The sequence below is a fragment of the Rhinolophus ferrumequinum genome, chromosome 10 (assembly GCF_004115265.2).
Source record: "Rhinolophus ferrumequinum isolate MPI-CBG mRhiFer1 chromosome 10, mRhiFer1_v1.p, whole genome shotgun sequence".
NCBI lineage: Eukaryota > Metazoa > Chordata > Mammalia > Chiroptera > Rhinolophidae > Rhinolophus > Rhinolophus ferrumequinum.
The window spans coordinates 41,604,097-41,618,757 of NC_046293.1; the positions used below are offsets into that span (position 1 = coordinate 41,604,097).

The window sequence follows — 14,661 nt, forward strand, 5'->3', positions numbered from 1 at the left end:
AACAATGTAGACACCAAGATACCACAAAACAAAAGACAAAATGGATATAGGAAATCCTCATATAACAATAATCACCCTAAGTGTAAATGGACTGGATTCACCAATAAAAAGGCACAGAGTAGCAGACTGGATCAAAAAACAAAACCCAACCATATGTTCCCTCCAAGAGAAGCATCTCAGCTACAAAGGACAAACATAGAATGAAAGTGAAAGGGTGGAAATTGATACTCCAAGCAAATGGTATCTGGAGAAAACAGGGTGTAGCCATACTGATGTCAGTCAGATGAAACAGACTTCAGGAGAAGTCTTAACAGTGAAGACCTTACCTTCTCTTCTCTTTCCTTTTTTTAAATTTTTAGAAGAATTTAATTGAGCGATACTGACAATATATGCTGGGGAGCAGGATGTCAAATGCTCTAACAGTCAAGATCTTTTCGATCTTTGTATAATTCAGCCCTCCTCAAATTTACTTCAGTATGAGATGTTCCTTTTCATATAGCACTTATAAATACCCCAAAGGAGTTGTGTTCTGAGGAACAGACGTTCAGAATCACTTGTCTGGGCCACATTTATTTTTCTCATTTCTGCCTGGCCTTCCAAGGGGTGTGTGTGTGTGTGTGTGTGTGTGTGTGTGTGTATGTAAAATGGGAGGGTGAGAAGGATGGAGCTTTTAACTTAACCAACCATACTGAAAACAGAAATTTAAGAGATGGATTTAAAAAGAAAAGATCCCCCAAGCCAGGGAACTCCAAAAAATTTAGTTAGTATTTACACATTATCAGGCACTATTTTAAGTGCTTTATAATTATAAAAACATTTCATTCTCAAAATACCCAGTAGGGTAACTACTGCGCTCATTCACATATAACAACAGATAAGGAAAGCTGAGGTTCAGCGAGAGTTAAGAAACTTACCCCAGCTTGTAAGTAGAGGAGTCACAATTTGAGATCAGGCTGGCTGGTTCTAGAACCAGTCTTCTTCACCCTTGTTAGACAGCCCTCTTAATTCTCCAAAGAGAGGCAAACCAGAGATCCCCACATTTTCCTACCATGGAGACATGAGTCTGTCACTCTGAGTTTCCACAGAACCCCCAGTGTGGCGCCACCCAACCTGGGGTCATATGGCCCCTCTGCACTATCTATTGATTCTGGAATGTGACTTAACCTCTCTCTGCTTTCAGTTATTTTCATGTATAAAATGTAAAAAATACACACACACATAGGTAACACAGCACCCTTCTCCAGGCTAAATGCTGCCGGATTCTTTAACGGTGTCTCCCACACGATGGCTTTCAGAATGCTATCCCTTCTGCTCATAATTTAAACAGCTCTTATGCCAATGTGTGGCATTTTGATCTCTCTTTCCTATGACTATGTCATAAAAAAGCAAGTTTTCCTTTTTCGTATAGTCCTTAAAAGGTAGAAGTTTATTTCATAAGAGATGTACATATAATCAGTACCACTATAAACTAACATGTTAAACCTAAAGCAGAATTTTATTTTGAAAAGTTTGTTTCCTTTTTAAAAAAATCTATTTTCCTTTGCGCAACAAATACGTTAATGCAACAGCTACTGAGTCTTAAGGTGGGCCAGCGGTTAGACGGTCACGTTAATTCACGTTGTGAATTAGTTGAATGAATGATTGTATATTTTTCTTCTCTGCCACTTAAATAAGAATGGAGTCTTGTCTGATGCAAGAAGATCCTTTGTGGAGAACTTGAACACATGCCCTCTAAATTCCCTCCTAATCCTCAGATTCTGAGATTCGAGGCTTCTGCAATTTTGCTCAAAGTACATACATACTGAAGTCCTTCTCATTCCAATACACGAAGTTCACTATACATGTTATTTAAAGCAAATTTCATTTATAACTATAGTATATATAAATTATAAATATATATTTCCCATTTCCCTTTTCTTCTAGGGGATTGCTTCTTTAGAGGGTGATTACATTGTTTTAAAAGGGTTTATCTACTGGCGCTACTTATTTTCCCATTTGATATGTTAATCTCCTCTCTATTGTGTTAGATAATCCTTTAGTTATTTCCATCAGATATAAATAAATGTTTCCAGTTATAGAAATTCAGGGCAGCAATATCCTATGTTCCAGAAGACTTTTAAGAATTCTTGACATGGCAGCAGCAGACCTTTGGAATTCTTAGCACAAATAAACGGAAAGGCCCAGCTCAGTAATTAAAGATGAAGTTTATATGGTTCGAATCCTCAAATGTCAGGTCAATCATACCACATATACCAAGATACAAAAATAAATCAGATATACACAGATACCAGTGCAGGCAACGCTATTTTTGCCTCATTTTGTGTTTAATATTATTGAAGGCTCTACCAAAGCCTTGAAAAACACAGAAACTTCTTTTACATCATTTGTCTGGAGAAATAAATACACTCCAAATGTTTATTGTCAAAACTCTGGAAAAAGTTTTTCTTTTCAGTATTTTAAAAATTGGTATCTAAAGAATTTCAGTTTGAACTATGTTAGTAACTTAAGTCTTCTTCATTGAGCTTCTAAAATTGAAAAAATTTCAAGTTCTAAATATAATGAAGACTTACATACACATTCAAATTGAAAATGGGGATTTATTTTCTATTACACTTTTCTGGCCAAGGAGATGAACATCTTTTTCCTTCTTATAACAAATGTCAGTTTTTTTGTTTTTTTTTTTTAGAGCAAAATATAACAGAAGTGCAGTTGAGAAGACTAATTCTATATGAATGGTAATAACCACAATCCAGTTAAAATAACACTTAATATAGATCTGCTTCAATTGATGATGTCAACTTTTAAAAATTAGTATTTCTCATAGCACTTCTGAGTGGCCTACATAATGTTACTTCTTCATTTTTCTTCTCTAGAGTTTCCTTGACTTAACATAATGGCTTGAGAAAGATCACATGAGATTTAGTGGCTCTGTGCTAGTTTTTAAATGTTGGGCAAAGTTGGGATGGTTGATAATATAATTCATTAGAATGATCTGTGTCTTCAGAGCCCGGGGCTGGCCCAACGGTTTGTGAGGCCTTGGTTCTTTTTGTAGCTAAATGTGTAGTCCATTCTTCCACCAGCCCATTGTACTGGCTGAAAAAGTCCGGGAAATAGATTACATTGAATGCTACTACACAGAAGAGATTTGCATTTAATGCTGTTGTTATAGGTGTTTCCTTGAGCAAAAAAATCTCATTTATGCAGTGTTTAGAGGAAACCCTAAACTTTATAACCACAGTTGCTTTTCTCTGGGGAAAAGATTTTAAATCTGCTATGATCACTACCTTTCATTTTTTTCTTCTTACAGTCATGCATGCTCTGTGATCTAAATTTCTTAAGTTCATTTAAAATCAGAGAAAAAAATTCAAGAGGCTAAAAATAAGCATAAAGTAAAAAACAAACAAATATTTCTCATTTCCATTCTGTTTCAACACTGCAGAACAATATACTCATGGCTCAATGGTGAAGCAATGTGCATATGAGTGACAAAACATGGAAACCAGAAAATATAAATGTAAATCAAACTTTTAGAATCCTAGCAATACTACAACAGTAGTATTTCCTCATTTATTCTGTTGAGTCCACTCCACATGAGTTCACATTTTGGTTCCAGGAGGCCATACATTATAAGCTCTGATTGCTACTATTTGCAGAGGGTAAAGTCGAGCCTGTTGATAGTATCTACAGGTGGCAAACTTGTAAAAATCTTCTGGAAGACTAATAAAATTATATTCTGATTATTTGTGTTCTGGATGCTTGGGGCCACAGAAATAAAAAAGGATAAAAACAAGGCATGCCCTTTTTTAAAAGTTTCTTGGACTGGGAAGTAGAAAAATAGGCGTTTTCCTTTGGGACTTCTTTTGTAGCTGAGAATGATGAGGTTGGCATTTCTGAGAGTACTCTGTCACTTTCCTCAGTCTTTAAGAGAGTGGTAGGCTTTGGCAGTCCGGCTGTTGACAAAATCTGTCTTCTTAAACTGAGCCTTTGGAATAAGCAAACAAAGATGTGAAAGGTATCAACATTTTCACACACAAAAATACAGTTCTTAGTGACTTCTCATCAGGGTCGGTCAGAGGGGCATTATGACCTGGCTCTGCTAACCACGACACATGCCTTTTAAGCACTCTTACCTTCTTGTAGGCATTATGGAGTTCCGTGTGCATCCACAGAGAATATAGCAGAACAGAAGCAGCTTTACTTGCTTTGTTGGAGGCATAGCTGAAACGAAGAAAAGGACATTCCGAGATCAGTGAGAACGTGTGAGCCTTCTGGATGTGGCCTTTGCATGTCCCCTCAATCTTCTTTAATTGTTGTTGCTCAGTAGCCATCCATTAAGTCTGGCCACTCACAATGACAAGAGAATAAAGTGGGACCTTAAAGAGGCCAGGGACCACTTTTTAAAAAAATAATTAAAAAAAAATCTTTTTACACCACGAGCATAGTGCTAACTAACAGTTAACAGAGAAAATTCCTGATATTTACAAGGAATATATCCTTAGACATGTTACTAATCCTTGAATTTATTTATAGAATACAATTTACATTTGTATATTTACATCGTCTATTATAGAATAGAAATATATTTGTATGTTTATAATATATATAGAATGAAAATGCAGGAAAGTATGACTGAAAATATGTATATACCTCTTAGACTTAGTGAATCTACGAAGGTAGGAGTAATTTTTTCAAGTTAATTCAATAAATTCTTGTTGGAGCATTTATTAAAATAGTTTCAAAATTTTTTTTTGTATAGAGCAAATGGAGAATATATCCGCTTTAAATCCAAGTTACCACTGAATTTGACACTGTATTTAGTTTTTGATGTTCTGCTTTTAAATTTGTCCTAAATTTCCTGTTTCTGGCTGAGGAGAAAATGTTTTCTTTGATCTTTTTCTCTTCTATCACCTGAAATACCACATGGCTGAATTTTTTCTTTTAATAAAGAAACAAATCTTTTATTTTTCCTATCGTAAGAGTTTTTAAACATGTAACCAAGAACAGAGAATGAAAAGCTGTATGGAGAAGCTCATGCTGGGTTCTTTCTCTTCCATACCACCCTTGCAGGGAGGGTAAGTCAAATCAGGACTTTCCAGATTTTTTTTTTAGTACCTCAAGGATTTGCCAGAGTAGCTGGCTTATAACTGAAGTATTAATAAATCTATGGGTCTCTAATATTTAAAATTGCAATAAGTTCTTAAATGGCCCAAGTGAAGGACAGCAGAATGTACCAACCCAAAATATGCCTTTGGCATAAAAATTATTTTAGGCTGATTATTTTAAAGAAGCAGCAGACATAGGAAAAGCTCTGAAAACCCAAAAAGTTACCCTTTGGTAAGAAACATTTTCACTTATGAGGGAAATCTCCATTTGTAAAAAGTATCTCCCCCTCTGTAGCAGGAAGTGAAGGATGATTCCAAATTTTTAGAAACTCTAATCAAGGGAGAAGGTAAGGACTTAAATGTGCATAACAACCATTCCCTAGTTCACTCTGTTTTTCCTGGTAACCTCCCATAACTGGCTACTTCCCCAACCCCATCATCTTTGGTCTTTAGATGGACTTATTTAAGGTGGAGGCGGGGGTCATTTTGAGGAGCTCCGTTTTCCTGGGTCTCTCATATGTATACAGGAGTTTAAACTTGAGTTTCTCCTGTTAATCTGTCTTTTTTATAACAGGGCGTCTCAGCCACGAACCTAGATGGGTAGAAAATTATTTTTCCTCCCCCTCACAAGAGTGTCATTTCCATAAAGTTTACTTATAAGTAGGTTTTTTGGACACTGGGAACTCATTTATTCACAGAAAAAATGTTGTAAATAATAATTGGTTCCCAGGCCATCCCATAGGAAAGGATTTCAATCTAAAATGGAACCGGAGGATATGAAATGGAGAATGCCATGCATGCCCCCTGAAAAGAAGGGACCTTCAGAACTGAGACAGATTTCCTGTAAATGCTCAATTTACAGAAGACCTTAGACTTATCGCCTGACGAATGAACATCCTCCAAGAATCCCTCCATATCCCCAAGCCAATAAAGTTATTGCTTGGACTCTGGACGGGCTTCTCCCTCTTTGCACTCTTTGCCCATAAATACAGCCCACCCGAAACCTTCAGCAGATTCCCCAGTAACTTGTTACAGCATGTGTTTCCAAATTGCAATTCCTCTGCTATTCCAGAATGAACTCAAATTTTGATAATTTGAGCCTGTCTCAGTTTCTCTCTCTCTCTTTAGGTTGACACCATAAATTACAGGTCAGCTATACAACATTCTAGAAAGGAAGGAGCAGCGCACAGAACTGGTAGGAACTCCTTGTTAACTTTTTTTTTTTTTTACCTTTTTTTTTTAGACAGGGCGTGTGAAGACTGGCTCACAAATGGACAGTCAGGGCAACAGAAAAGTAACCGAGCAGCCCATCCTGTAAGTTGCTAAGCTATAAGAAGTTTCCAAAAGTGATGGTGTATTCCCACGTGCTTGTTACGCCTGAATACTCTAATAATTAAAATCCTATGGTCTTATGGAGAATTGTTTAGAAGGTTAGATAAATACTTGGAATAGTCATTTCTGTTTTAAAGCAATAATTCTTTCTTTCCACAAAGACTGAGGAACTGCTATCTGCCATGCTTTGGGATAGGGAATATTACCTGTTCTTGGAGAACTGACATTCTAACCAGTGCTCCTTTTAATCATGTGACTCTGAATGTGATCTTCCCTTCCCGTGGGCTTTGCCAGATGGAAGGCTGCAGAACACAAGGGGTCTATACCAGGTGGGGCAGTGGTAGAGGGCATGTGTGTTCATTCCAGGATACTACAGACTCTTAATCTCACCTGTGTGCCCAAACAAGTGGCTATCTACTACAGGTGAAGTCCATGTGCTTTGTAACTCATTAGAACTGGGCTATAACATTTTTCTTTTTTGGTTATTTACAAAAGTAACTTATATTTAACAAGTTAAACAATTCACAATTGTATAAAGAGAAAAAAATAATAATTTTTATGCCCCTTTTGGATCCCATCACTCTATAAATTAACTTATAGTAATTTGATTACACAAAGTTTTTCATTCTCTTCCTCACCTATTTTTCTTTTTTAATGGGAAACATTTACAGACAGATACAGGGATTTAGGATGACGCACACGCACGAAACCTTCTATTCTCAAAAGGGAACAACAAGAGATGTGATAGAGGAAATTAAGAAAGCAAGTGATAACACTTCCTGTGTATTCGCTGCTTCTTCTAAGCCACCTTGGGTGACATTGGCTCCACCGATCCGAGTGAGGAAAAGGGCATTCCCTGTCCGTAGGACTCCCACTCTTTCTACATTCTGCTGTTCGTAAATCACAGCTAAAGTTCTGGGAAACAAATTAATTCATCAGGTCAATAAACTGCTGGAATGCACTACCGAGAGAAGCTATGGAGTTCGACTATCTCTGAACATTTTAGAAGAGAATGGGCAACTATTTCGCTTGGAGGATTCAGTTTTTCAAACTTGCTTGATCACCAAGGACTGGAGCAGATGATCTGGCCCAGTTTTACAATCTTGCTTTTGGCCCTGCTGCCCAACGACTGAATAGTCACAACCAGATTTACATACGGAGGTGGTGGTGAGGAAACGGGAGGCAGCTGATGGGCAGATACTAGAGGACTTACGCTTCGCCTGCGCTGATGCTCATAATTTTCTGCAGGCCCCCAGTGTTTAGAAGATCCCGGGCATTCTGGTAACTATTTTGGATTATATTGTTCAACGTGTAACAGGCAGAGGCTGTAGTTTCAATGAGAAGGTCAGTACTTGGAACGGTGTTGGGAATTATGGAAACCAAATCAGGTAGAGTTTCTTTGGCTACAAAACGAAACAAAAAAGAACACTTCATTAAAAAGATTGTTTCTTAATCTCAAGATCCCTATACATTTTGGGTAAAGAACATCTTAGAAAGGACATGCAACTGGTTAACAAGTATACGGAAAGATGTAACCTCTCTAATACTCAAAATTTAAAAGGAATTTTTAAAAGATGATACCCTGTGCTCAGTACATTGGAAGTCTTTTTGGAAAGCAATTTGACAGAAATGTCAAGAATATTAAAAACATTCACATTTGATTCAGTAATTCTACTTGTGGGAATTCATCCTAAAGACATCACTTTAAAAATGGAAAAAGCTTTATGCAGATATCTTTATTATAGTATTCCATATAAATGAAAAATTATATTTATAAAAAGCCTAAGTATCCCAACAATAGAATATAATTAACTAAAATACATCTGCAAAGAATATTATGCATCCTAAAACATATCTATGAAGCATATAAATAAAAAATATTTGTTCGTATTCTGTATGAAAAACCTGTATACTTATTTATATAAAGAATATACAATTAGGGAAGAAAATACATAAAGTAACATTAGGGAAGAAAATACGTAAGATACATTAGAAGAAATACACTAAAATATTCATAGAAGTTTTTCTACAACAGTATTGATGGTGACCTAAAAATATTTCTAAAAAGTTATCTGTACTGTCCAAAATTTTTTTAATGCACAAATTCCATTATCAAAAAAGAGAAAGAGACTACTTTAAATTTATTTTTTTCACAATGTATGTAAGTTCTTGGTAATACGGTTTTAGTTTGGTCTTCTTTTGTAGTAACAAGAGCAGTATTAATAACTGACAATTTCATTATAACTTGTCCTATGGTATATATTTTGGGCAATATGAATTTGTACTTGATTCTTTGCAATAATTCTTTTCACACATATTTTCTTCTTTTCCTCGAACTACTTTTCCTCGAACTCTTCTTAAAAGAGAGCATGCTTCGCTCTTCTCTTTTTTTCTTTTTTTTTAAAGATTTTACTGGGAAAGGGGAACAGGACTTTATTGGGGAACAGTGTGTACTCCCAGGACTTTTTATTTCCAAGTCAAGTTGTTGTCCTTTCAATCTTAGTTGTGGAGGGTGCTGTTCAGCTTCAAGTTGTTGTCCTTTCAGTCTTAGTTGTGGAGGGCGCAGCTCAGCTCCAGGTCCAGTTGCTGTTGCTAGTTGCAGGGGCCGGAGCCCACCATCCCTTGCAGACTTGAGGAATCGAACTGGCAACCTTGTGGTTGAGAGCCCACTGTCCCATGTGGGAATCGAACCGGCAGCTTTCGGAGTTAGGAGCATGGAGCTCTAACCGCCTGAGCCACTGGGCTGGCCCCCTTTTCTTGCTTTTATTGCTCCTCACTGCTCTTTAATACAGTGTTGTGTTTATTGTCGTATAATACTACAGCTTAATTTAATTTCTTCATATGAGTTTATGTGGCACCTGGAATTGCACTTCTCTCTCTGTAATACTGATTGTAATTAGTTATGTGCCTATCTGTATTCCAGTGGACACTTAGTGAATGCATTTCTGGATTTCCAGCATTGACCACTATGCCTAAAACAGAGGTACTTTTTAAAGGACACTCAACAATATGCCATCCTGTGATAATCCTTGCACCTGACAGGAAAGACATACCTTCTGCTCAGAGGCCAGAGCACTTTCTTTTTCACTGTTGTTTAAGCCTCACAGCATAGTGTTAAGAGCTCAGATCCCAACTTCTGAAACCACATTTCTTTAGTTTCAGTCCTGTCTTTGCCACTTAATGGCTGTGTGGTCTGGCCAACCTATACAACCTCTCTATGCTGCAATTTCCTAATTTGTAAAATGGGGTAATAAAAGTATCTACCTCAAAGGGTTGTTTTCAGGGGTTAAATAGGTTAATACCTGTTAACGGTATCATAGACCCTGCACTAATAAGCTCTCAATAGATATGAGTTATTATTGGAAGGCTGCTTCCTCCTTTTAATAAGTTAAACCACAGAATTAAAGTCCTTGAGAACATGAGTTTCCCTTCCCCTGAATTTAGGTCAACGACACAGAAATAAGTCTGGGACAATCACAACAGAAAATGGCCAATCAATCTCTGTCTGCAGCGTGCGGTAATGGTGGTGGAGACCGAGGGCACCCACACTGAGAATGACTTCCGATGAAAGAGCCCCACCTCTCCTCCTCACAACCAGGAGGAATGTCCATTCTGTAGGTCAATATTAAGGTGGAAATGTAGGGTCATGTGTAAGGAGGAGTGAGAATTAGAGAAGAGAGAGTCTTTAACATTTTGTATCATGCTTGTTTTTCTTAGAAAAGTAGTATAACTGTTTACATCGACAAAGCTTAATACTAGAATATAGCTTCTCTTTCTTTCCTCTGTCTGTGTATATATGTTATATATCTAAGACATATATATGTAACATACATATATATAGGTGTGTGTGTATATATATATATATATATACACACACACACACACACACACACACACACACACATTTACAGAGAGGGTACAAAAAAAATGTGTACACATTTTAAGAAAGGAAATTAAAATTACGCTGATGGTAACCATCTGAGTACCTCTTGTAGTTGTAGAAGTCAAATGTGCCCTGTATTCATCTTTTGTTTTCGGTATTACTGAGTACTACAATTTTAATATAGATTTCTCCTTTCTTAATATGTGTATACATTTTTCTGGCACTGTGTGTGTGTGTGTGTGTGTGTGTGTGTATATACACACACACACACACACACACACACACACACACAGACACATACATACACTGTGGGCCTTCATAAATACATTAACTTTGGGACAATTAAAATTGAATCTTTATAGTGAAATATAAAATTAAAGGCCTTATCATGATATTGGTGCTTTATAGCTCAATGTCATATTGTTGAGGGAGATTTTATTTAATGCCTAAACTCAATGCCTTAAAATGCCAAGATATTAGGTAGATGTCTGAAAACATCTGTAACAATGAATAAATGTGAATTAAGATTCTAGAGATGTATCCAAATACTTCCTGCTCCCTGCAAATACTGTACATTATGTCATTTGATCCTGGGGCAAACACTGTCAGGTAGTGATTATTAATCTCATTCTGTTTAGAGCAGTTAAATGGCTCACCAAAGTGACCTGGGTGGCCAAGTAGCATTGTAGGATGCAGACCCATGTCTGCTGTATGAGATCCATTATTCTGTCATCATATTCAGTGGCCTATCTTCAAATTTTTAAGAAAATGTAAGTTTTAAATTCATTACTATAAATCTAAGTAAAACATGTTCACTTCATTCCAGGTCATCATGTGGAAAGTTTTGGCCTAGAAATCTCAAGAGAAACACAAGGCATATATTGCACAGTGATTTTCACTTATTCCTGGTTATTAATATGCTAAATCAAGATGGGTCCTTATACTCAAATTCTATTTTTGACATAAAGCTAGTTTGGAATATAAAAGCTGCATTTATTTTGCTGAAGCCTCTTCTCACTATTGTCCTTCAAAGGAGGGGAGGTTTATCAGTGAAATCATCCTACATAACCTGTGGGCTCCAGCTTTACCTTCCCAACAGTTAGAGGGCTGTAGACCCTGAGACCGAAAGCATTTCTGCCCTGAAGGCACATGCAGAACGTGTAGAGTGCAGTTATTTTCATCGTCACTGTTTTGAAAGATGGGAGTCAATTTTCATTTGGGAAAAGATAAAAAAAAAAAAAAGTCAAAGGATAATTCACCTGATGGAAGCGCAGCACAAAAGTGCACAGAAAACAATGGGGAGAAACACTTTCATAATTATGACAGCGCCTATGGCAAGGTTGCTTTCAGTCACCGAAAAATTTCCAGGTCTTTATGCTTATAATAGGCATGAAACCAACCACCTGTCCAGTGTTGTGCGGTTGGCTGTCTTTAGAGATGACACTATTAAAACATAACCACAGGCTTCAATATGTCTGCTGCGGCTGCTGTGTGTGTAATTTCAGAATAATCCAATCCATTAAAAAACACAAAGAAACAAAAATCTGGTTATAACTTCAGTGAAATTTTGTGAAAAACTGAATTTCAAGTTGTCAGAAATGACTACGGAGCATGAGGAAGCGTGATTAAGGTTAGCATCATATTCCTATTGTCTCATTTTATAGTTTTTGACTTGATCCACAAACATCAGACATTTCTAGGTATAAAGTAAATAAATCAAAATTGTTATTTGATAGAGTAATAATACACTCTCCAAAAAAGGAGTAAATGTGTTTCATCGCATTTATTCTAAAATGATCTATGCCGAGTCCGCTATATTCACTGACTGCTTCTTTCTTTTTTTTAAATGATTATGTGTCTGTCCACATGTTTCTAGTCCACAATGGCCACACTTCTAAAGTGAACAACTACCGTGTTTCCCCGAAAATAAGACCTAACCGGAAAATAAGCCCTAGCATGATTTTTCAGGATGACATCCTCTAAACATAAGCCCTAATCTATCTTTTGGAACAAAAATTAATGTAAGACCCAGTCTTATTTTCGGGGAAACATGGTAGGTACTGTGTGTGTGTGTGCATTTAATGTTTTAAGAGTGGTGCTGAAGCAGGCCAGGCAGAGAATCTTCTGAGAGACAGCTACATGGATTCAAGACTTCACTGGATGGCAGGCACAGCTGGGGGCTTGCTAATTATTAGGATGGTCTAGAATTTCTCTTCTGTAGTAATGAAAACAAAACAATATGCTGGATACTAAAAAAAATCCTGTTTGAGACACAGTGAGAAAGCCTACCCTTGATGTTTGGGTGGGTGCACATAAGCCAGGTTTATTACCACATTTTGCTCTTTATTCACATTTCCAGTTTATCATTGTAAAAAGAATGTGATAAGGACAATGTTTTGTTGCATTTGTATTTTCAATATGTACACATGACAGCTAGACACCTGTATGGACTCACCAATGTCACTGCGCAGAGAAAGATTGCGAGACAAATTCCTCAGCAGGGAGACTGCCGTCTTTTTCACACTTGGGTCCCCAATATGCAGCATGTTCCGGGTGTGCTGAAGGCCATTTTCCTTCTGGACAACTGTCTGAGCTACTGACATGGGCATCTGTTTTGTGAGACACATCCTATAAATACATTCGCATTGACTTCAGGGTTATATCGGTTCTGTAAGATTACTAGAGATTGAGCAAGATGTTTTAAAAACGAACGCTGTGATGAAATCAGTCTAAAGGTGTTTTTCTCAAGTTCTTATTAGGTTTTCGATTTAATTACTGGATACAAACAGTTCATGCAGTATTTTAAAATACAACACTGGATCTGGTTAGCTACTGTATTTTTTGCATCTGTTTATAAATAAAATGAGCTTGTCTTTTCCTTTCCTTTCTATTGATCAGTCTGCTCTTCATTCACATTTTCAGTTCATCACTGTGTAAAGAATGTAAGAAAAATGTTTTAGAATCAGTTACACTAAAGTCATAAAATGAGTTGGGTAATGTTTTCCCTTTTGCTATTTTCTTGAACTATTTGTATAATACAAGAATAATCTCAACTTTGTGCTTCTGGTAGAATTTCACTGGAAAGCCAACTGAGCTGAGAAAAACTCTAAAGTGAGATGTCTTTGATTATTATTTCAATGGCTTATTCATTTTTTTCTGTTTCTTCTTGTTCAAATTTTGGCATTTTACATGTTTTCATAAACTTATTTATTCATTTCCAAAAAGCCTGTTTATTCTGACAGAAATACTGGGCTTTTAAAGAAAAGACTGTAAGGCTAGTAAGGTTATTTGTAATTCTGTGCTCTGTATCAGAGGCTGCATGCACAAGCTGCTGGTTTAGGTCCAGGCCCAGGTTCGCTAGACGCAAAGCTTATTGGAATTAGGCTGGTCACCTACTTTCGGGGGGTCTTTGTTCCAACTAGACCCTTCCTAGCATCAACAAACCTCCAACAATACTGGGAGCCTTAGCTTGTGTTGGTAACTTCACAGATTTCTATTTGAAGCTAATTTGAGGCCACCATGCCAGAAAATGCTGTAATTCACGACCATTCTTCAGGGTGCTTATCTCCTGTGTTTATCTTACTGAAACAGTGCTTGTTTCCTCCTCCCTCCTGCAGGTTGTTCCCCTTCTTCCATTCTCCACTGAACCTTTCAGAGCAGGGGCTCTCATTATATGGTCCAGGATAGGTTTCATGGAGGGGACAGGAGGTCTGTAAAACTACGTTTGTGTGTTTATAATAAACTTTCTCAGAGACAGGGCCCACAACTTTCAGTGAATAACCACTATTTTAGAATGTTTGTTTTATTGTAAACAGTTACACTTTGCCTTTCACTAATTTGCAAAACATACCACTCGACTGTTTGCTCTCAGAGGAATCGATAACCTGTACGCCATCCAGAGAAGCAGCTATTTATTCTGCACAAGTCCTGTGTCTTGGGCAGCGATGTAGTTTAGCATTTCTCTCTCTTCCCAAGGGCCCGTCTAGATATTTATGTGTGCCCTCCTATGCAAAACTCTGCTCTTCTGAGTCACTGCCATCCAGCTCTATCACTTCCATCCCACTTTCTGTCATTTCAAGGCCTATCATCGGTCCTTTCCCAACATCCACTGGAGGTTCAGTCTTCTCTGCCTTGATTCCGGTGTGAATGACCATATTAATTACTTCACATTTCTCCGACTTCCTAAAAGTCACTGCCTCCATCTCTTTCGTACATCAGCCATTCACTTCCGTGATCACACAGAACCTGTGTTCACTCAAAAATACCTTGACTTTGAAAACATAAACTCCAGCGTTGACTCTGAACACAACTTCCTGTTTACCTGGCTCTCTCCCCCTTACTCCT

At 37.2% G+C, this 14,661-nt stretch overlaps 1 protein-coding gene across 1 annotated transcript in view; it reads right to left on the minus strand.

Moving 5' to 3' along the window:
- Window positions 1-1,619: 1,619 nt before the first annotated feature.
- PKP2 (plakophilin 2) overlaps window positions 1,620-14,661 on the minus strand; it is a 78,003-nt gene continuing 64,961 nt past the window's right edge. Inside the window, exons 10-13 of the mRNA XM_033118490.1 lie at window positions 12,773-12,926; window positions 7,648-7,837; window positions 4,131-4,218; window positions 1,620-3,982 (exon numbers count right to left, since the gene is read on the minus strand). Coding sequence (XP_032974381.1) covers window positions 3,914-3,982; window positions 4,131-4,218; window positions 7,648-7,837; window positions 12,773-12,926 — 501 coding nt within the window. The 3' untranslated portion in view covers window positions 1,620-3,913. The remainder of the gene's footprint in view (window positions 3,983-4,130; window positions 4,219-7,647; window positions 7,838-12,772; window positions 12,927-14,661) is intronic.